This window comes from Lissotriton helveticus, chromosome 10, assembly GCF_964261635.1.
Source record: "Lissotriton helveticus chromosome 10, aLisHel1.1, whole genome shotgun sequence".
Taxonomy (NCBI): Eukaryota; Metazoa; Chordata; class Amphibia; order Caudata; family Salamandridae; genus Lissotriton; species Lissotriton helveticus.
In genome coordinates, this window is record NC_136071.1 from 1,106,732,970 (window position 1) to 1,106,755,656 (window position 22,687).

At 47.0% G+C, this 22,687-nt stretch overlaps 1 protein-coding gene across 2 annotated transcripts in view; it reads right to left on the reverse strand.

Moving 5' to 3' along the window:
- The window catches only part of DNAJC13 (DnaJ heat shock protein family (Hsp40) member C13), a 1,517,524-nt gene that overhangs the window by 670,247 nt on the left and 824,590 nt on the right, over window positions 1-22,687 (reverse strand). For both annotated transcript variants that reach the window (XM_078663869.1, XM_078663868.1), the window contains one exon: window positions 15,447-15,492. In XM_078663869.1, the coding sequence (XP_078519995.1) occupies window positions 15,447-15,492 (46 nt within the window). The remainder of the gene's footprint in view (window positions 1-15,446; window positions 15,493-22,687) is intronic.

Sequence of the window (22,687 nt, forward strand, 5' to 3'; positions counted from 1 at the left end):
GTGTACAGCCATATCATAAACTCAAGAATTCTTGCTTGCAGCTATTATTTCTGTATATAAGGAGAAGGCTTGTTCTGTAAAAACGAACAGTCTCCTGAGAACACACGATCCGCGTTGTCGTGCTTCTAGGACACATGTTACTTGGTAGCTGCCAATAAAACTTGATCTCTGACTGCGACTAGAAGACTCCGTGTTTCTGTGGTCCGGAACAAGGGAGAACTTATTTATTTATTTATTTATTTCGCATACTTTTAGAGCGCAGACCTGTCACCCAGAGGGCATCCTGGCGCTTTGATCAGAGAACCCCCACACAAGACCAGAGCAAACGCGCAGCCATTACTTGGGAAAAAGATAAGTCTTTAAGGCCTTCCTGAATGGAAGATAGTCCTTGCAGCTCCTGAGAGTGAGTGGGAGAGAATTCCACAATTTAGCTGCCGCCACTCTAAATGAGCGGCCGCCCATCCTCACTCTTTGAAACCTAGGCACCACCAGAAGGTGAGCCGATGACGACCACAGAAGCCGTGGGGCAGAATACCATGCAAACATGTTTTGTAGCGGGATGGGGCCCAAGAGGTGTACCGCTCTAAATACCAAACAGGCCGCTTTAAATTGGACCCGTAGTTCTACCGGGAGCCAATGCAAGTCACGAAGCGCAAGAGTAGAAGAGCTAGATCTGGGTCGTGAAAGGGCCAGTTTAGCAGCCATATTCTGCACCCTCTGCAGTTTCCCTATCAGATTTTTTGGGGCCCCCAAAAGGAGACCATTACAGTAATCCAGCCGACTTAAAATAGTCCCACGGACTACCTCCGGCCTGGACTGAGCAGGAAGCAGAGGCAAAACTCTGCGGAGCATACGGAGCAGCATCATACATGTTCCCGTGGTTTTATTAACATGTAGGTCAAGTTGTAAGTTAGGGCCGAACATGACCCCTAAATTACGGGCTGACTCCGATGCCGACACTGGTTCGGAAAAAGTGCTAGGCCAAAAGTCGGTAGGTAGAACCCGCGGGATCCGATCGGTGGAGCAGTGGAGCACCTCCGTCTTCGAGCTATTAAATTGCAAAGAATTTGCTCTAAGCCAATCCGCTGTAGCTGCCATGCAGCGATGGAAGGTGTCCAGCGAGATTGCATTGCTCCCTTCCAAGGAAAACACCAGCTGAGTGTCATCGGCATAATTAAATGCCGAGACCCCAAAAGATTTTATTAGCTGGACAAGCGGACGGAGGTACAGGTTAAACAATAACGGGCTGATGGCCGAGCCCTGTGGCACCCCCTGTCCGATTTTCCTTGGCTCCGAGCTAAAAGGCGGAAGTGACACCAACTGTTGCCTGCCCTCGAGGTATGACATCAGCCAGTCTCTGGCCCCCTCGCAAATCCCGCACTCTTCCAGCCTCTGAACCAGGGTCCGATGGCAGACCGTGTCGAACGCGGCCGACATGTCGAGCAGCACCAAAAAGGCTGCCCGACCACTGTCGACACGCGAACGCAGATTATCCAGCACGGTCACAAGTGCGGTCTCCGTCCCATGACCAGGTCGGAAGCCAAACTGGGCCTCATCGAACCACCCAATATGTTCCAGGTAGCCGGAAAGAGAGCGAGTTACCCATTTCTCCAAGATCTTGATTGGAAAGGGAAGCAAGGAGATCGGCCTGTAGTCGGAAAGGACAGCTGGATCCAGGGTTGGCTTTTTTAGCAGAGGCGACACCACTGCTAGTTTCCAGCAACCCGGACAGAAGCCGATTCCAGAGATTGGCGACAGATTGAAAACAAAGGCGGGAACAGTTCTTCCTGAAAAGTTTTCCAAAATTTGGGGGGCAGTGGATCGAGCGGAGATCCAGATGACACCGAGCAAGCCGTTTTACAAAATTCTTCAAAGGACGGGAGGGGGAAGGAGTCCAACCGTAGTGGTTTGGGTAAGGTGATCCAATCGCCCGCCCCAAAGGCCACAGCGGCCGGCTGGGGTCGACTGGGTGAGCAACCCGGAGCTCCCACGCCGACTGAGGTCTTCGGGTGTTATTCCCTGGCACCACCGGGTTCTTAAAAACCCGGCACCTCAGGACGTGGCCCATTGTATCCTCCGTGGGTGCAAAGCTTTGGAATTAGGTACACTGGCTTTGGTGACTGCCTCCAAGGCAGGATACGGAGTAACAACCAAAATGCGCTTTCAGGATTTTTTCCACAGTGGGCTTTCAAGACTTTTTCCACAGTGGAAAACCGCAACTCAGCCGAAGTGTACAAGTGTGACTTGTAAGCGATAGTGACTGTGTCACCCTCATTAAAAGTGAGGTACATTTAACCCACCGCCCCTGGTACGATTCTTATCACCAGGTTGGTGTGGTTGTCACGAGTCAACAAAAATTTAGATTCTAGAAGATAGCCTGCAAGGATTGCAAGATGGCTGAATGTTCAGGCAGCCAGCACGATTTGGAGAAAGTTGGTTGTATCAAAGCGTAAAGAGGCTTGATACGCTGGGCATTGTCGGGAATGTAGGTACGCCCGAAATTCAAAAAGGCCAGTAAAGATTGTAGCTTTTTCAGTGTCATGGGAGCTCGCAAAAGTGCGCATTTCTCCAGAAAGTGAGGAGCTAAACCTCTACCTTAGTCGTTGAGCTCATAGCCCAAGAACAACACTGTGCACTCTGCAATGTGTGATTTTGCAAAGTTAAATTTGTAACGGAAGTCCGCAAACTGGCAAATTATGCGGTCAACGCGACACAGATGCGGCCATAACTCATCGTCTGTGAGATAGATGTCATCCACATACCAACATGCATCTGCGTAGAGTCTCTCCAAGAGAGACAACGCAGGCGGCATATACGCCTGGACTATTCTTATAGCCCATAGCCAAACGGCGAAAGTGGCGCTGTTTGCCCCCACTGGTAAAAGCTGTCCATTGACTACTAAGAGAGGTCAGATTGTGGGCAAAAAAAACATTGGATAAGTCAAGTCTGGTTTTGAACCTTTTACGCACTTGACCAGTGGTTCCCAAACTTTTGACTCCTGAGGACCCCCATTGAGTCACCACTGAAAGCCGGGGACCCCCAAGCAATTTGTATGAGTTAAATTTCAAACATTAAAACAGTAATTCGAAAACAATACACACATGTGCACACAAAACATATACTCAAAGTACTAAGGATTTTGGGGCCAGATGTACGACCATTTCATTTAGCGCCTCGCAATTGGCGACACATTGCGAGTCGCAAATTGCGAGTCGCTAAATGAAATGTACAACAGTGTGTTTAACACTGTTTGGGATTCCCAGTGGGGTCGCAAATTGCGAGGTTCATTAATATTAATGAGCCTCTCGCAATTTGCGAGCCCATTGGGAATGCCAGCCCTCCCAGCAATGGTGGCCTGCTGGGCTCTGCAGGCCACCATGTTTCGGACTGCTTTTAAATAAAGCAGTTTAAAAAAAAAATGCAGCCTGTTTACCATGCATTTAAAAAAAAAAGAAAATTAAACGTTTTCGTTTCATTTTCTAAGGGCAGGCAGAGGTCCCTGGGACTACTGCCCGACCTTAAAAAACAATTTTGCATGCATTTGCAAAGGGGAAGGGGTCCCCTGGGGACCGCGTCCCATTTGTGAATGCATTACCATCTACTTGAAGTAGGTGGTAATTGTGAATGTTTTGCGACCGCAAAACATTTGTACATGGTTTTGAGACTCGCTATTTGGAAGGGAATGGCCCTTCCAAATAGCAAGTTGCAAAACCTATTTAAAGAGTTGCAAACACATTGCGACTTGCGAAATAGGCTATGTACATGGCCCAATAGGTTTTTGCATGCGCAAACGGGTTCGCTAACCCGTTCGCGCATATAAAAACAGATCGTACATCTGGCCCTTAGTATTTTATATTGAAGTAATAGCCCCTCTGTCACATGTATTTCATTTGTTTTGTAGCATCTCTCATACCATTGTAGGATGTCAGAGCACTTTACATCACACACATATAGAGACATTGAATCATACATGTAAATCAGTGTGTATATAAAATGTTTAAAGAGTGCTTGGTCTGGAAAAGCATAAACTCAGGATTCAGAGCATAACACAGTGGCTAGCATTGACTTTAACATTAAAAATGTATTTCCACCTAAATATATCTTTTTAGCAGCATCAGGATAATGAATAACTGGGACAAAATATAAGTTACTAACTGGTCCCATGCAGTTTGCAAGCAGCTCTTTGATGACAGTTTATAGGCCCTCTGCTAGATTACGATTGTCATTTATGAAGTGCACAGTAATAAAGGAATCTATGTGACAAAAGCAGTAACCACGAACCTAGGCACAGAAAATGCTGCTTTTTAAGATGCATGTTACACGTTCTTTGCAGTAGGCACATTAACCCTCTGTGCTACATTAGTTAAATCAAAGCTGCCACTGTTTATTTTATTTATTTAAAACATTTGTAGAGCGCGGCTGTCACCTGGCAGGTATCCTGGCGCTAAGAAGCTTACTCCTAATTTACAGGCGAAGGGAGTGATTGTGGGGGATGGAAGTGGCAGGGGAAAAGCTAGGGGAAGAGCCATGTTTTTATTCGTTTCCTAAAAGGTAGGAGCTGTGGAATTTGGCGAATGTCGGCAGGCAGGCTATTCCACAGCTTAGCCGCAGCCACTCTAAAAGATCTTCCCCCGATCCTGGCCTTCTTAAACCTGGGCACTATCACAAGGCAGGCGGTTGCGGATCGTAGAGTTCTGGTTGGGATATACCAAGAAAACATTTGTTGTAGGGATCTTGGTCCTAATCCGTGTAGTGCCTTGAAGACCAAGCAGAGAGCCTTGAAGGCTATTCGTTGCTTCAAGGGGAGCCAGTGTAGCTCGGCTAAGTCAGCAGTGGCCGAGGATCTCCTGGTCCATCCAAGGGCCAATTTAGCTGCTGCCGATTGGACTCGTTGGAGTCTGTCCAGCAGTACCATGGGAGATTCGAGCAGGAGGGCGTTGCAATAGTCAAGGCGACTGAGAATAGTGCACCTGACTATCAATGCTCGGGCCTGAGGTGGTAGTAAAGGCAGGATTTTACGAAGTGAACGCATAAGGGCCGAGCAGGTGGCGACTGTTCTCGTTACCTGCGTTTCCATGCTAAGTTTGTTGTTTAGCATGACGCCGAGATTGCGAACACTGGTGACGGGTGGCGGATTGTTTGAGTTTTCCGGGGGCCAGGACTCCACAGGCAGAAGGCGAGGGATTCGGCTCGCAGGACAGAACAAGACCTCGGTTTTCGAGGAGTTGAATTGGAGGGAGTTACGGTGTAACCAGCCAGCAGTGTCCCTTAGGCAGTCGTGGAAGGCATCCATGGGGATGGAGTCTTCCCCCTCCCAAGAGAAAATGAGCTGGGAGTCATCCGTATAGTTTACTGTAGTCAAATTGTGGCTTTTGATTAATGTGACCAGAGGCTTGAGGTAAACATTGAAAAGGATCGGACTGATAGAAGAGCCCTGGGGTACACCGTGGGGGACTCGGGAGAAGGCCGATTGAAAGGGGGGAGGTATACAGCCTGTTTCCTATCTTTGAGAAAAGAGTGAAACCAAAGCAGGGCAGTGCCGTCAACCCCGCCTCTCTCAACCTCTTTAGCAGGATTACATGGTTGACCGTATCGAATGCGGCAGACAGGTCCAATAGGATCAGGGCCACGGCTTGGCCCCTGTCTGCCCGCACTCGAAGTTCTTCCATGGCAGTAAGTACAGCTGTTTCGGTGCCATGGGCTGGACGAAATCCGAATTGGAAGTCGTCCAGAGCGTAATTCTGCTCAAGGTGTATTGACAAGCAGGTGCTGACCCATCGTTCCACCACTTTCGCCGGAAAGGGCAGAAGTGATATGGGTCGAAAATTAGAGAGGCATTCTGGATTCAGAGATGGTTTTTTCAGTAGCGGGGTGATGAGAGCTTGTTTCCAGGGGTTGGGAACGAGTCCGCAGCGGAGAGATTGATTACAGATCCTCCAAAGGGTGTGAAATAGCTCGTTCCCGCATGCTTTCCAGGTTTTGGGGGGCAATGGATCAAGGGGGGAACCCGAGGTAATGCCCAGTGCCAATCTCTCAAATTCTGCTTCGGGGATCTGGGGAAAGGTCAGGAGACTTTCCCTCAGAGGACATACTAGACTTGGAGGATCGAGATTAGCGGAAACAGCTCCGGGGGAAGTTGTAGTGTTTTGTGGTGGGGGAGTTGCCAAGTTGTTGATGATGGTCTCGATTTTGTCCGAGAAGAACTGTGCGAGATTGTCACAGAGGGACTGAGATGGGGTGATAGTTTTCTTGGCGCAGTCAGGGTGTGTGATGTTGTCCAGGATCTGGAATATGCTTTTTGAACTGTTGGCTGCGTTAACTATTGTGGAGCAGTAGTAGATCGATTTGCTCTCAGCAATAGCAGATTTATATTCATGGAGCTTGTTTTTCCAGAGGGTTTTATTGTTATCACAGTAACCATGTCTCCACTTCCTCTCCGCCTGTTTACAAGCTGATTTGAGGGTTTTCAGGGAGTCATTGTACCAAGGAGCAGGTGCTCTGCCTTTGGGTTTACAGTGTTTTAATGGGGCAATAGAGTCCGTGATGGATGTTATCCTCGTGCTGAAAGATCTATAGTTGTTTTCAACCGAGCTGGTCGGAGAGAAACTCTCTTCCACCTCGAAGACTTTGGTGGTGGAGCTAAGTTTTTCTAGGGCTTTCCAATTTCGATATGTAAATTCGGGTAGCACGTTTTTGTTGGGCTTTCTTGTTGTGGTGCTGATGATGTAGAGTTTGATCAGTGAGTGGTCCGTCCAGCTCATGGGTAAGATGTCGCCTACATGTAATAGATCGGGACTCGAGAAAATAAGGTTGAGTCGATTACCTGCAGAGTGGGTGGGTTGCTTGACCAATTGGTGAAGCCCCACGCTGTCACAGGACAGCAGGAGGTTGTCTAGTCCTGTATCAAGGCTGCCATTTGGCCAAAGATTAAAATCCCCTAAAATAACTAGTTTGTTATGGGAGGTTGCCATGTTAGTGAAAGTCGTGAGGAGTGCTTGCTGTTGCGGGATGGGGAATGCCCCTGGAGGGCGGTAACAAATGATCGCCGTGAAGGTATCTCCTAGGTGGCAATTTATAGCCAGACCAAAGAGCTCAATCCCGGGCACTGGGTCAATGTCTATGGTGTTTATTTGCCAGGAGGCTCGGAAGATGATGCCAACTCCGCCCCCGCGGCCTTTGGGTCTGGGGAGGTGCATAATATTGAAGTTTGGAGGGCAGGCAGATGCTAAATCAATATCGCAGTCGGCATGCGTCCAAGTCTCGGTTAAGAAAAGGACATCTAGATGGTGGGATTCTATAAGGAGATTAATTTCAGTAGCATGCTTAGGTAGAGATCTAACGTTCAGCAGGCCGCCCAAGATCAAATCCTTGTGGGTGAAGTCGAGTAGAGGAAACGCTGTGTCTATAAATGAGAGCCTACCTTCGTGAGCTGAACCTCGTAGGTTGAGCAGAGCGTCCCGGGTGTAGCGTGGGGACTGCGGGTAGATTTGGGCAGAGTTTGCGGCGCTGGTCGCGTCCTCGTCGCGGACGAGCGCAGACGAGCTTGCCTTATGCGCGCCTTTGGCGCGCATTCGTCGCGCCCGCTGCGCTCGTCCCTGCGCTTCCTGTGCATGCACATTTTTATGGGCTGAAGAACGGCTAGGGGGCGTGGCCTCGGAGTGGGCGTGTCCTGCTCCGGGAGGGGGGCAAAATGCTTTTCCAAAGCGTGGTACTAATGGGCTTCCCAGCGCTCGATTTTGAAAAATAGCAAGTGCCTGCACACAGTAATCGTGTGGGGGATAGTGAGGTTAAAAGGTAAAAAGATTTCAGTTTTCAATTTTTAAAAACAGAGAAACGTCTCCCGGCTGTGCCTCAGGAGGTAAACAACTTACAAGCGCCCTGGCTCGGTGGCGCGCTATTTGTATGAAGTACTAAGGGGCGTGGCCTCGGAGTGGGCGTGTCCTGCTCCGGGAGGGGGGCAAAATGCTTTTCCAAAGCGTGGTACTAATGGGCTTCCCAGCGCTCGATTTTGAAAAATAGCAAGTGCCTGCACACAGTAATCGTGTGGGGGATAGTGAGGTTAAAAGGTAAAAAGATTTCAGTTTTCAATTTTTAAAAACAGAGAAACGTCTCCCGGCTGTGCCTCAGGAGGTAAACAACTTACCAAACAAAACTCTCATGCTCTCCAGCAGGTACATTAATCACTGGCATTCTCTTGACACTTTTATTGTTGCTGGAAAGCTGTTAATTATACAAGAAATGTTTTTGTGCTTTTAAAACTGTTGCCTACGAACCCCCTGGGAATGTGTCACGGACCCCTGGGGGTCCGCGGACCACAGTTTGGGAAACACTGGTCTAGAGGACGAAGGGCTCTCTCTGTCACAGAGCCCAGCTGCTGAAACAATACTGGGAACGTATTCGTGTGATTGAGGTGGAAAGGGGATACTACCTTAGAGAGGAACTAAGGATCAGTTCTGAGACAAATATGTTCCTGCGAACCTGAATGAAGGGCTTTTGCAGGGTAAGTGCCTGAAGATCACTGATGTGTCTGAGGGAAATTATTGCTATGATTAAGGCCAATTTACATGAGAGGAACTGTAAAGCCAAGAGAGGAAGTCTTCGAAGGGGGGACACATGAGCCTGGTTAGCAAAACATTAAGGTTCTATGCAGAGGCAGAGAATTCTGGAAGAAATGATCCTTGAGGCTTCCATGAACGTTTTGATGACATAGGTCTTTTTAAGGAAGAATGTACCCTGCCTTGCATGTAGGCAGCAATAGCAACCAAGTGTAACTGTATGAAAGTGTAAAAGAGTCCTGACGTCTGTAAGAGCAATAGGTAACAAATGAGGTCTTGGACGGTGGGCTTTAAAGGGCACTGGGCAAGTCTGTGAATGCAATATTGGACAAACCATTTCCACTTTGCAACATAACATAAGGGGGTAGTGGGTCTGCAGGCTTACGCAGAATACTCATGCACTTCTATGAGAGCCTGAGACAACCACATTCTAAGCCCTCAGATGCCAAGTTGCTATGCTGAGCAGTCTGGGACTCGGGTGCCTGATTGGATCTTCATTTCACATTGGTTCTGTTTGAGAAGGACCAGCCTTTTTGGGAGCTTCTCATGGGAGGTGATGGGCATCGAGGAGTGTTGAGTACCAAGGCTGCCATGCCACAGTGGAAGAAACCAGGAGGAGTGTGAGGGATGTTTGCTGCCTCTTCCTTACCATCTGCTGTGCTAGAGCCGATAGCTGTGGAGAAAGCGTAGAGCCTTGATTCTAGGGGAAAATACATGCCAGTCACGTTTTCTGTCTTGAAAAGGACTACTTTGCCAGGAATGATTGGTAAGAAGATTTTGAGAGCTAGGCATACAGGCAGGAGCTTGAGGTAGGTGTTTGGTCCCCCTCGGTATTGAGGGAGTATATCATTGGTATTGTCCTATTGTCTAAATGCCCCCCAGCCTGAGAGAGAGAGAGGCATCCATGGCAACAGTCACCTGCGAGATGGGGTCTGCGAGAGGACTGCAACCTCAGACAGTGCTGGGCGCTGGCCTTCAACAACGTCTGATCTTCCCAATGATCGCCCACTTGTGACCACTGTGCCGAAAAGCACTCCCGCAGAGGGTGCGTGCAGAGCCTGGCATGGGGAACTACACCAATACATGAGCCTATCATACCTAGCAGGCGCATTACGCTTCTGACTAAGTTCAGGACTGGGCTGAAAAAGAGGCAGTAGCTGCTGAAATGCCACACCCTCTGGTGGTTGGGATAGGCTTTGCATGTAAAGGCATTTAGGGTGCATCCTAAGACGGTCTGGACCTGCAGGGGTTGAAGGTGGGATTTAAAGATATTTATTGTGAATCCAAGACAGTGGAGAAGGGAGATTTCAGTTTGAGTGTGGGCTAGGCATAGGCGCTCTTGATCAGCAAATCGTTGAGGAAGGGGAGCATATGAGAGAAGTACCTTCTTAAATGAGCAGCCACCACAGGCTGCACATTGCGAATACCCTAGGGGAAGTGGTAACCCCGAAGAGGAGTACTTAAAATAGGTAGTGCTTTCCACTAACCCCAAAACAGACGTAGCACCAGCGGTGTGGATGAGTACATGAAAGCAGGCATCCTTGAGATCCAACACTTTCTTGTAATCCCTCTGTTGGAGCAGATAATTACATCTTGCTGGATAGTCATGTGAAAATAATCTGCCAGGATGTATTTGTTGAGGGATCGGAGGCTCAAGATTGTCCAAAAGGAGCTGCTGTCCTTGGGAACGAAGAAGTAATGAGAGTAGACACCTTTGTCCCAATGGTGAGAGGCATTCTACGGCTCCCTTGTGGAGAGCGATTGCACCTCATCCATGAAACCGTGAAGTTGTTCTCTGCTGAGGGTATATGTGCAGGGCATGCTGTGAGGTGTTCTACTGCAAACACAACAATGATGGACAGAATGTGGATCAATGTCACACATTCACCCCAGTCCAAAGATCTGGGCCCAAATCCATCGTTTTTCCACTCCACACCACCCTGGGTTAGACAATGGCGATATGCAAATCAGCGCTGACCCTGTGCCCCATGGGAACAGTCCAGTCCGAACTACAAAAGCCATGTCCTTCCCAGAACGGAAACAAGCATCCGAGGACCGGCCCGGTTTCGAGGTAACACCTCTCTTCAGCCCGGCTAGCTTGATTCCAGTGGTGTGGAGTGCCTGGGACTCACGTCTGAGCATCCCCAGTACACTTAGAGCGGTAACTGCAAACACAACAATGATGGACAGAATGTGGATCAATGTCACACATTCACCCCAGTCCAAAGATCTGGGCCCAAATCCATCGTTTTTCCACTCCACACCACCCTGGGTTAGACAATGGCGATATGCAAATCAGCGCTGACCCTGTGCCCCATGGGAACAGTCCAGTCCGAACTACAAAAGCCATGTCCTTCCCAGAACGGAAACAAGCATCCGAGGACCGGCCCGGTTTCGAGGTAACACCTCTCTTCAGCCCGGCTAGCTTGATTCCAGTGGTGTGGAGTGCCTGGGACTCACGTCTGAGCATCCCCAGTACACTTAGAGCGGTAACTGCAAACACAACAATGATGGCAGTAGTCTTGACAGACCAAAGCCAGAACTCACTGATTTTAAGTTAATTCTTCTCAGATGGGGAGAAAATCACTCAGTTCCCCTGCCTCCCGAAAGGGAAGGCCAGAACAAGTCTGTGTTTGAATGTGGAGGTCCGTTTATAGGAGGCTACTCTACTCCTACCCTTATTGATTTTGTCCCTGTAGTCACCACTCGTGTAACCCCTGCAAGCCTGTTGATGGATGGATTGCTGTTCGGGAGTAGGGGTCTCAGCTCAACCTCTAGGCTGCTGCCTCCAACAGGGGATACTAGCAGCTTGAGTTTGGAGGGCACCCATTGATTTTTCGATGTTGTTGTCCTCCTTGACTTTCTCTAGCATCTTGTTAACCTTTGCCCCAAATACGTAATCCCCATTTAATGGCAAGTAACGGAAAATACTGTTGGACTTCCGGGGCTTAAAGCCCGAGATGTGGCGCCAGGCATGGCGTTTCAGGACTGTGTCTGGGATGTTGGGGGCACAAAGGATGTTGGCACTGGAGATGGTCTTGCCCACGGATACTCTCTGCTCCTCCCTCTTCCCAAGCTAATCACAGACATGTTTAACCAGCTGCTGCAATGCTCCCCACTGGGGAGTCCCTCAAGGCTCGGCCCTGTCTCCACTTCTTTTTAATGTCTATCTGCAACCACTGATAGCAGCTCTAGCCAACATGGACTGTAGAATCTTCAGCTACGCGGATGACACCCAACTCCTCCTCAGCATCAATAACACTCCTCATGCTCAGGACCATGCACAAAATGTCCTTAGATTTGCAGTGAGTTGGATTACAGCTAACTCACTGAAAATCAACCCGGACAAGACAGAGGTCCTGGTTATCCCCACAATAAACTCCCCTTGGAATGACCATTTCTGGCCCCAAGAGCTAGGCCCCACCCCCCCGGCCCATGCCGGTCGTGAAGAGTCTTCGTATAAAAGTAGATTCCGAGCTCTCCATGGCGAACCAAGTTTCTTCTGTGGTCGGTACTTGCACCGGCCTGATTAGGCAGTTGCGGAAACTTGTCCCCCTTCTCTCCACCACCTCACTCCAAATGATTGTGTCAGCCACTATCGTCTCAAGGTTGGACTACGGGAACGCCTTATATATTGGCCTCCCACAGTAATTGGCTAACAGACTGCAGGTGGTGCTGAATGATGCAACCAGGCTGATCTTCAGGCTCCCTAGAAGGTCTCATGCCACTCCTCTGTTGCGCAAACTGCACTGGTTCCCTATTAGGCAAAGAGCAAAGTTCAAGGGCCTCTGTATCGCCCACAAAGCGATCTATGGCCAATCCCCAACTTACATAAAAGAACGCCTTGAGGCCTATGTACCCGGCCGCAAACTGTGGTCTTCAGAGACCTGTCGCCTGTCCTGTCCACTGTATAATACTGCATCAAAAGGGGGTAGAGCCTTTTCTGTTCTAGTCCCCCAGCTTTGGAACCAGCTACATGAGCAACTCCGGAAAGAATCCACTCTACTCCGGTTCAGGAAACAGCTCAAAACGATCCTGTTCAGGGAGGCCCAAGCACAGTTTAATTTTGTTTCACGCTCAACTCCTGTTGTCGTCTAGCAGCCATGCCCACTCCCTTCTGAGGGCTAATAGACCCGACGGTGATTTAGAGCTATAGAAATATCAATTAACAAAGCTGTCATAGTGGTAGAGGAATGCAACACAAGAAGTACCAGGCTGTTCCTAAATAGGATGAAGGTTTGCTATTGGTGACTACTCTATGTCGTGGATGAACGCGTGGGTATCCACTGTGTTGGATATAATGGCCTCACACACCCTTGCAGGTGTCATGCTTCATCATCGGCAATGCTCCTCGTTGGGTCGGCGGTGCAATACCCAACGGGCAACACCTCAAAGAGGGGCTCTTTGGCGGAGATCTTTTTCCAACTGCTGTATGGGTGAGGGGCCAGTAGTGTGTAGACGTAGGGAAAGAGATAAAATTGGAGTAAAGGGTACCAGGATCAAGTTTATTCTAGCGGTCCCTTATTCCAAATTAATATTGGGAAAATAGAATAGGCTCGTAGGGGAATAATGTCCCCTAGTGCGAGACTAGACTACAGAGTGTATCAATCGGTCGAAATGTTTCTCGCTGTTAGTCCTCTGACTAGCGATTCCTCAGGACCAAAAAATAAACCAAAAGTTTGTGATTCATGAACTATCTACATGGTGCCTTTACCTGCTAGAGGATATTTTCCAATTAGTGTAAAGGGTCAAAAATACCTGTGTTGCGCTGTAATTGCCTATCTTGGTTGGGTGAGCTACAACAACAGCACCCGGCAGGTAGGGCTACGGATTCAACCTCTCAATTTTCAGGTTGTATCTATCCGTGCTCCTACTGGAAGACCTACCCCTCTCTGCCTGGTACCCTTTACTCCAATGTTATCTCTTTCCCTACGTCTACACACTACTGGCCCCTCACCCACACTTCACCCATACGGCAGTTGGAAAAAAATCTCCGCCAAAGAGCCCCTCTTTGAGGTTTTGCCCGTTGGGTATTGCACCGACGACCCAACGAGGAGCATTGCCGATGATGAAGCATAACACCTGCAAGGGTGTGTGAGGCCATTATATCCAACACAGTGGATACCCACGCGTTCATCCACGACATAGAGTAGTCACCAATAGCAAACCTTCGTCCTATTTAGGAACAGCCTGGTACTTCTTGTGTTGCATACCTATTTGGGCGAACACCTAGCTGGACCTACCACTCTCTCCTTGAGTGGGAAACTCGCCTCCCCTACCGTCTTTCCCCTCTTTGAAAATATAGTGGTAGAGGAGCCTGACAAAGGTAGCTATGCACCAGCAGGCTTCTTTCTCTCTGGCCTTCTGCAGGAGTATGACTAACTAGGGAGTCATGGGGGTTGGGGGGCATGGCCTCTGATGTAGACAGGGACATTAGTGCAAGGCTTGTACTTGTTTTCCACCATGAGTGTTGAGTGTTACTACCTTTGTCTTCACGGGCTCCTTGAATGCCCCACGGGTGGATTGAAGCATGCCCTGAGCATGTGTAGAAACTGCACCGTCTGCTCTTATTTACAAAGCGTCTCCATGAGGAAGTCCTCTTCCTTGTCGAGGACGTGCATGTCCACCATGTGGAAGGGGGCTGCCTGTTGGATGGCCTCCTGGTATGCTGTGGTGTCACGGAGGGGAGGAGACAGAACATGAGAGGGACACCATGATGGAATAGTGGCGAAAGTCTAGATCGCCCAGGGGATTGACACTGTAGTTGTCTTAAGGGTCATATGCAGGTCCTGGCTCAAAATGCGTTTCAAAGGGATCAACAGGACCAAAGGTGCGGTCTGAAGGAGAAAAGGGGCATGGAGACCCCTTAGGTGACACTGGCAGAGGGTTGGTGTGCATGAACGCAGCAACAGGGATGGAGGAGGCAGTGGTGGAGTTGAAGGCAAAGGAGGAGGGCTAGAACTCATCTCTGCCTCTTGGGAACTGGATCCACCAAGAGATGACTCCTATGCAGATTCCTACTCAAAGGCACGTCGCCTATTGCAAGACAGAGTCTCTGCTTGCTTTGGCAGAAGGAGTTGGGTCAACATTTTCCAGTGACAAGATGGTTAAAGAGGCGCTTCTGGCTTTCATTGAGCTCTTCATGGAGCCTTGGCGGATGGGTAGCTCCAAACCCTCAGAGCCGTTCATAAATGGTGCTTTCAACATCAATGCTGTCTTCAGAGTAGATTGAGGCCTGGGCCTCGGGTGGTGGCTGAGAGGGCTCAATGCCCCTAATTAGATATTATTTTTGACACAAAACCTCCACTAGGTGCCAAGGTGAACAAGAAGGTGGAAGAGGCCCTGAAGGTGGCAGTCTCTTGTGCGATAAGCTCAATTCCAGAACTTTCCAGAAGTGGTGCCCTGCCACAGTAGGAAGCCACTTATGAGGCTTCAAGTGAGTGTTGGAGCTTACTGTACTTGCAGCCCTGCACATGGTCTTCATTCAAGGGCCAATGGTTTTGGGGATAGAAAGAGCTTCCTTTTCTTTTTGAGGGTTAAAAGCGCTGGAGAAGAAGGCCTCTGAGCTTGGCGTGGCTAAATGCTGGAGGGCCAGCATCCTGCCCCTCCTTGGTGCCATAGGGGTTCTGTTCGTCCAGAATTTAGAGGGTATCAGCAGTCGACTGCTGGTGCATCTTATGGTGTGTATAAAGGTATCTGGAGTAAAAGAGCATCCATTTTGTATACATCACAGTACAATACAGCAATTGTCTGTTAAGATCATGCTCTTTATAGTACAAATCATTTAAAATTCCATTCCTGAACCAACCCAAAAAGGTAACCTAAAATGTATTTCTGTAGTAAACTACTTATTTCAGAACTTGACATCGTTGTTTATCCTTACATACATACCTCTTCTGACTTGAAGGCCTGCTTTGTATGGGTATACTTCAGAAACCTATAAAAAAAAACATGTATCCGTAAAAAGGGATAATCACTGTTCCCCTGTGTATGTAATTATCTGGCAATGCTTCCTCGTATCTTAATGTATCAACATTCTGCACTTTCAAACATTCACATAAAACAGTATCTTAAAAGAGTATATACATAGGCAGCATGCCTCTCTTTAGGAGTGAACAGTACTGTTTAAGATTAGAGAATTGCCTTCCACACATTTTGAAGATAGCAGGTGCATTAACTGTGAATAAAAAAGGAGCTCAGTAAATTGGATGGTGTTAAAAAAAAACATCTGATGAACCAGTTCGGTGACAAACACTGCTATACTCTATGTCACATGTATGTTAGATACTGAAAGACAACCTCATATTTGTATCTAAACTCTACATACACTCAAAAGATTCACTTTTAATGTCACTATAATAGGTGCATTAATATACCTCAGTTTAATAATAATAATTATATTTATTTGGGTGATTACTTAAAACAATTGCAACGATAATAAAGCAGTATTCGAGTTTTCCAAAGTTAAAACCATGGTTGTGTACCAAAGTTTACAGTGTGCTTTTACACTAGGACTCTAGATACCTCATTTGGACAATGTATAAGAAAAAGCCAATAGAAATGGCTTTACGTATTTAAAAGGATTAATTAAGATAGAGAGGTCCAAGGCTACGGGGGTGAGAGTGCCGTGGTCAACGGGGGTGAGAGTGCTGTGGTCAACGGCAATGTGCAGAAACCGCAGTGTGCAAAATAGGTCACTGAACAGCATGTGGGGTCAATGTGCAAAAATAATGTTCTAGTTGTCAAAATCGACAGAAGCTAATAGTCATTGTCCAGCTGCATAGGTGATAGTTGGAATGAGCTTCGCTTGAATCACCTGGAGCAGAGGCGTGAGTGAGGCTTGGGCCGGTAGTTTTGAGCTTGATGTTTTTTAATGCAACTGCTGTTACATTACCTCTTCTTGTTATGGCCTTTTTTGTGAAATAAATGTACATTTGATATCCACTATGACGCCCAGATATTTATATTCTTCAACCGCTTCTTACGGGAGACCTCCCAGATGCCAGTGAGGTCTGTGAGCATTCCTTTTTTTTGGTTTAACCGCATCACTTTGGATTTGTCTAGGTTTATGCATAATCCGTTGTCAACAGAGAAGTTTTGCGTGGTGTCTAATAAGTGTTGGAAAGCAAATCGGAGTGCGACTGATCAGTACAAGATCGTCGGCGTAAATTAAGTTTGAGACAGTAAGTCCTTCCATCTTTGGGCCGTGGGAGTTGCATTTGTCCAGCTCTGTCGAAAGATCTGACATAAAAAGATTGAACTAAGTCAGGGCCAATACGTAGCCTTGTTTCAGCACCTTAGTTGTTGTTATCTTTCAGGATAGGCTGTAGTCAGCTCCCAGCTTTATTTGTACCCAGGTGCCGGTATGTAAGAGGAACAGCTGATTTGAAGAGCAGATGGAATTTTTCTTTTGGACAGTTTATCCCACAGTTTTCCTGTCAATGTTGTCAAAGGCAGATGAATAATCAATTAAGCAAACGTAGAGTGGCAAGTTGGCATCTCTTACAGCATCTATCAGAAGGGACAGGGTAAGTATATTTTTTGTTGTTCCTGTGAGCTTGAAAAATCCCGATTGGCTAAGGGGAATGATTGCCGGTTAGGGCGCCAAATCTGTAAGTTCTTTCAAGAGAAGGCCAGGGTAGTATTTGACATCATTGTCTATTAAGGCGACCAGCATGTAATTTTCTGCTTCATTCTTATTGCCTTTCTTATGAATTGGGGATATGATTGACCCCTTCCAAAAATCTGGTATTCTTCCTACTTCAAGGGACTGTTTAAAAATTGGTCGTAATGCTGCTGCCCAATAAACCGGGTCTTGCTTGTACAGGATAGGGGGGATGCCATTGGCACTCTGTCCTGCCTTTGCTCTCCTGTTAGTAATCTGTTTGCACATGAACGCAAAAGGGGCAATTGCCAATGAATTATCTGAGTCAGATAATTTGCTCCAGGCGTATATCCAGATCTCTGCTCTTCATGCACAGTGTTGGCAGGTTCGGTGTTGAAGTGATTGCCAGAGATAAGTGGCCTAGGCTTCTTACATCAATCGTGAGTTGATTCCATGCGCACTTGGGTACTGTAAGATGTTATCTGGATTTTGTGTTATGTAAGAGCTTGGCCCACAACTTGTCTTGATTCCCATTCCGATTGCCAAATGAGCCTCTTCTTGCTCATTTTTAAATGCCTTAGTTCATTTTGGATGCCATCCTCTGGGCCTGATTGCAGGGGCCTGATCGGCGGAGCCTCCGTATAATCTGTTTATCGCTTTCATCAGATGCCTTAAATGAGTCTTTTGCATAATTGAGAGATGACTGCATCTGGTGCTTTGTGGCACGAGAGGGATCCTCCGTTGAAGAGTTTCTCCTGTTGATGAACGAGACTCTTCCCTTGTTGTTTGGGCTTAGGTAAGTTTTTTTAATGAAGATTTCCCAGCAAGTTAACATGCTTGTATTAGTCCCCTTGTTTTCTTCGCAGAGAGTCTTTGCCAAGGTCAGGAAGTTTCCCGGGTGGCGCATTTTTCATTTGGTTGTTCAGCAAATGACTGTTTGAATGGAGCTTGGAGCCTCCACTGGTTGCGTTATTGTTATGCCTAGTATGTTCATTATGATTTCTTGTGGCAGGTGGTCGCTGTGGATATTCCTACCTGAAAATCTAAGATACTACTGATCAAGGGTAGGGTTATGAAGGTGGGATCTATTGTTGTGCTGATGCATTATGGAAGGTCGCCACCGGAAGGGGGTCACCTGGAAAAAGCCAGTTTAGTGCGATCAGGCTCAACTGTTCCAGATCCTTTAGCAATTCTTTTGTTAACCTGGTTTGCTTGTCCCAGTCTTCCTGATCAGGGATGCTCCATGCAGAAAATTGTCTTCCAATAGTTGGTCCCTGTCTGGGTACCCCATTAGGTGCATGTTAGAGTCGCCTGTTACCATAAGATTTGGCGTGGACTCTTCTGATAGTATTCTTGCTAATTTAGATCCCAAGAGATTTACTCCATTGATTTTGTCGCATGGATGGAGGTATATATTTAACAACATTACTTGTTGATTGTTGTGTCGCCTCCTAAGTCCATTTTGATCGATTTTATGGCATTGGTTGGCGTAGTTTGGACATCTAGTTCCTTAATAACGTTTATACTCTTGATTGAGATGTAGATTGTGAGGCCTCCATTTTGGTGCCCGAATTTGGCTCCTTTTACAGCCGGGAGGTGGTATGTTTTGAAGCCTTTTAGAGGGTGTGGTTGGTCTAACCAGGTCTCTTGTAGCAGGATGAGGTAAAAGTTTTGAAAGTATAACAAGAGCTGCGTGTCCATAGTTTTATTTCCCAGGCCATTTATGCTCCAAGAACATGATCTTAACTGAGGATTGACTGTTGGGGATTGTTTTGCTACCAGTCAGGTATTCTTGCTCCATAGAATTATTGTTCTGGCTATCCAGGACCAGTCGTCTGATCTGGTGCTTGTCCTTGGGTTGCCAAGGACTCCAGTCCTCTGTCACCTCCTGTAGTAGAGAGGTACTGCGTGCCCCTTAAGCACAGATTATATCTTCGTCGTGGTGTATGCATGCGTGCGGCGGGAGCTTTCCTGCTCTTGTTGATTTGATAACAGGAGCTCCTGGAAGCCTGTTTTTGATAGGGCTTTAGTTGAATCCCCCAGGCATTTCGTTGACGTTCCTCATTGAAGATCCTCTTCGCTATTTCCCGTGTGACCCAGGTTGCCTTTGTTATCCTTTGGTCTGATAGATGTTGGAGTTCTTTAAATTCAATAAATTCCAAATCATGTGATCTTATGTCAGCCAGGTTGCTGATTGATGTTAGTATCCGCAGCATATTCCCGCTATTCAGAATGTCATCCGGGACTTGGAATTGTACTCTGGGATGAGCAAGATGGTGCGAGTCTTAGGCTCCTCCTGGTGATGGTCACTTGGGCTTGGGGCTCTCACTGTAACTACCAGTTCTGTAGGTAATGATGGCACTTCAGTCTTTTAAGTGATTGAGCTTTAAGCGGAGTCCCCATTTTGATCCCCCTCCATTGGTTCGGGAGAGTGGTTGGCCTGGCAGTCTTTGCTCCTTTTTCCTTCGGGCTCCACGCACTCCGTGGTCCCTCAGTCCGGCTGGTTAGAGAGAATGTCTGTGGCCAAGGAGGTTGTCAGTACCCGTATTAACCTCTGTAATGAGCTTTCGCTTGTTGGGGTGTGGGTGCCGGTTTGAAAATATGCCATTATGTTGGTTTTCCTGTCCCTGCCCCTCCTCTCTTGTTTCCTGCGATGTTTTGTTTCCGGCGATGTTTTGTTTCATGCAATTTCTTACCCCCTTTTTCTTCTCCATCAGGCTGCCCTGGTGGGTTGGGGTATGTTCTAGCTGCTTGTTCATTCACCAGTTGCTGCGAGGCACCAGTGTGCTCTAAGTCTCCGATGTCTAAACTTGGATTGTCTTTAAAGCTTTGTTCAATTCTTTTGCCCAATCCTACCCAGTAGGCCTTTTCGCTGGTGTGTTCCAATGACTTACTGCTTGTACCGGGGCGTGGCTGGCCTGGTCTAATGCTTCTTTAGTTTTAGGGGACTCTTTAAGGGTAGCTTGCTCCTGGCACAATTGAGTCGTAACCCCTGTGGTGTTAGTGGTTGATCCTGTAGTGCCCTTTTCTTGGCTGGCCTGGGATGCTATTCTTGTGGTGTTCGTTGCCTCTTTTATATCAGATAGGAGCTCCCCATCACGGCAGGTATAGTTGAGAGTTTGTCGATGATGGTTAAACAGGTGCAGCATGGTTGGGTTATTTGTGTTTCTACTTGAGCCCTTTTAATCATGTTATTCATGTCAGATAGGTTAGCATTGATGTTCGAGACGTGTATTGCCAGGAAAATGAGAAGTGATAATTGAATGTCCACTTTATCTGAGTGGTACTGCATTGCTTTTAATGAAAGTGCCAAACTGTTTAATAGAGATAACTATACATTTTCTGTGCCTGTTGGCTTCTCCTCTGCGTTCATAACTTGGTGGATTTCATTGTCATACTCCTGAGGGGAATCTGGGGAGTATGAGGCTACCCGCCTTTCCCATTCTTCCATTGTAAGGTATAATGTATTGCTTGTTCTGCCTCTTGCAGCTTTCGCAGCTTCGGTGTCTGCCTTCTCTGAGCCACTGTCAATTTAATCAAGATGGTTTGTTGCCTTGGACACAGCTAATTCCAGGGCTGTTGCAGTATGAGAGTTTTCTGCCCCTGTCCTACCATGCTCATAGGTTGGCTTGATGTTACTCTGTGGTGATGGGGGGGTGGGGCGGGGGGGGATGGGGAGAGTGTTCAGAGCTATACCTCAGTCTTCTTGCATGTCTTATTTTTCAACAACTCTGCTCTGATATGCACTGATTTCTCAAAAAAAGATTGCTTCAGAGAAGATGTAATTTATTTAGTGTGTCAATAATTATTGTCTTTTTGGTACTGGAAAGTTCACAAATTCATCAATAAAAACCAGAAACAGCAAGTCATTGAGTAAAGGACTTTAGTGGCATATCTTTTGTGATGAACGAGTTTCAACATTTGAGCCACCACTGCAGAAAAGGACCCTTTTGGCTGTACTAACTTATTTTTTGAGGTCCATGCCCAATCTGCACATTATACATTTTCCTTTATTTAGAATGGAGTGCCATTGTGGGGGGTTGATAAACTACTACTGTGAAAACTTCTGAAATCTTTACTTAAAACTGGATTCTATGTAACACTTTGCAGTTCCTTGTACATATTTTTGTGAGTATTTTGTCAGTTACAGGCCGTTTAATCACCTCTATTGGAAGGTATCAGTTTTAGAGACACTTTTCCTACAGTTTGAAGCCTCTGGCACTGGAATTAGCAAATGCCACATAGAGATCTGCTGGCCCTGGTCTCTCCACCTGCACTATACTCTTCCATTATAGAGAAGGTATGCTGTACTTTAAGCTCTTAAAATATTATGCATTAGGTGCACATTTTCCTCTCCATACTGATGATGTTCCTATGACCTGGCTTGCTCTGTGTCAGATACTAAATATTGTGTTTTGATATGATTCTTAACCTTATATCTCTTCTCCTTGTCCACAGGGCCCAGGACAACTACATTACCCTGAGTCCTCCCTGACTGGACACCTCAAGGAGTTATGGTTTAAGGGGAGATTGGGTTGAAGAAGACCAAAAGAAGTGGTCCAAAAGAGGATCTCACAATAGCATTGGGTTGTGCACTCTAAAACCATAGAATTAGTCGACTAGCCCAACCTCGAAAAGTCCACTGCCTTCGGCCACCCTGCACAGACTAAATAAGTATGGTTTAATTAGAAGGTTTTGTGTGGATTCAGACACTACTGTAGACAGAGATGCAGAAACCATATAGCCTGCAGTGTCGCATGGGTATTATCACGTCTGTGCAGGTTTCTGACATGCCTGGGCGTAGTTCGCAGAGTTTTGCTACACAAAACTCTGCGAAGTTCTGCGAGTGGCAGGGTGCAGAGCGAACTGCAGTTTGTGCTGGTATTCCTGCCACTCAGGTAGAAATTATACCCGAGCGGCAGATCCTGCTCGCAAACTTACCGTTCGGGAACTTACCGTTCGCGATCACAAGCGAGGAAATAACTCCGCTGCACATCACGAAGTGGAGTTTGCTGGACTCCGCAAACTCCGTGAAGTGCAGAAAACTCCGGGAACGCAGAGAAGTTCACCGCCCAGGCCTAGTTTCTAATTTACCTGAGGTTTGTTTTTTCTTTAATACTAGATCCACAGCTAGGCATTCCTGTTTTATGATGCAAATACACTTTTCAATGGGCAAAATTTGAGGGTGGACATGAGGGAGCTGAACATATTGTGACAACCTTTCCTTTTCTTCCATAAGACAGGCATACTTTCTACAAGGGAATGAAGCAAGAAGTGCTAAGTGAGGTAGGTCATGGAGAACGCTGATTTGTGTTTTTTCTCTTCCACAGAGTGAATTGTAGTGAATGGTAAACCCTTGTGCTTAATGAATATAAACTGGTGAAGTCTGACAACTTAATTCTGGATTTAAAAAAGTGAAAATGAAAAGGATAACAAACAAATCAACCACAGACTTTTACATATGTACGGCCGCATCACCACTTTTGTTCAGCCTATGGACTATGAGCATAGGCTCAGTCATCGTGCA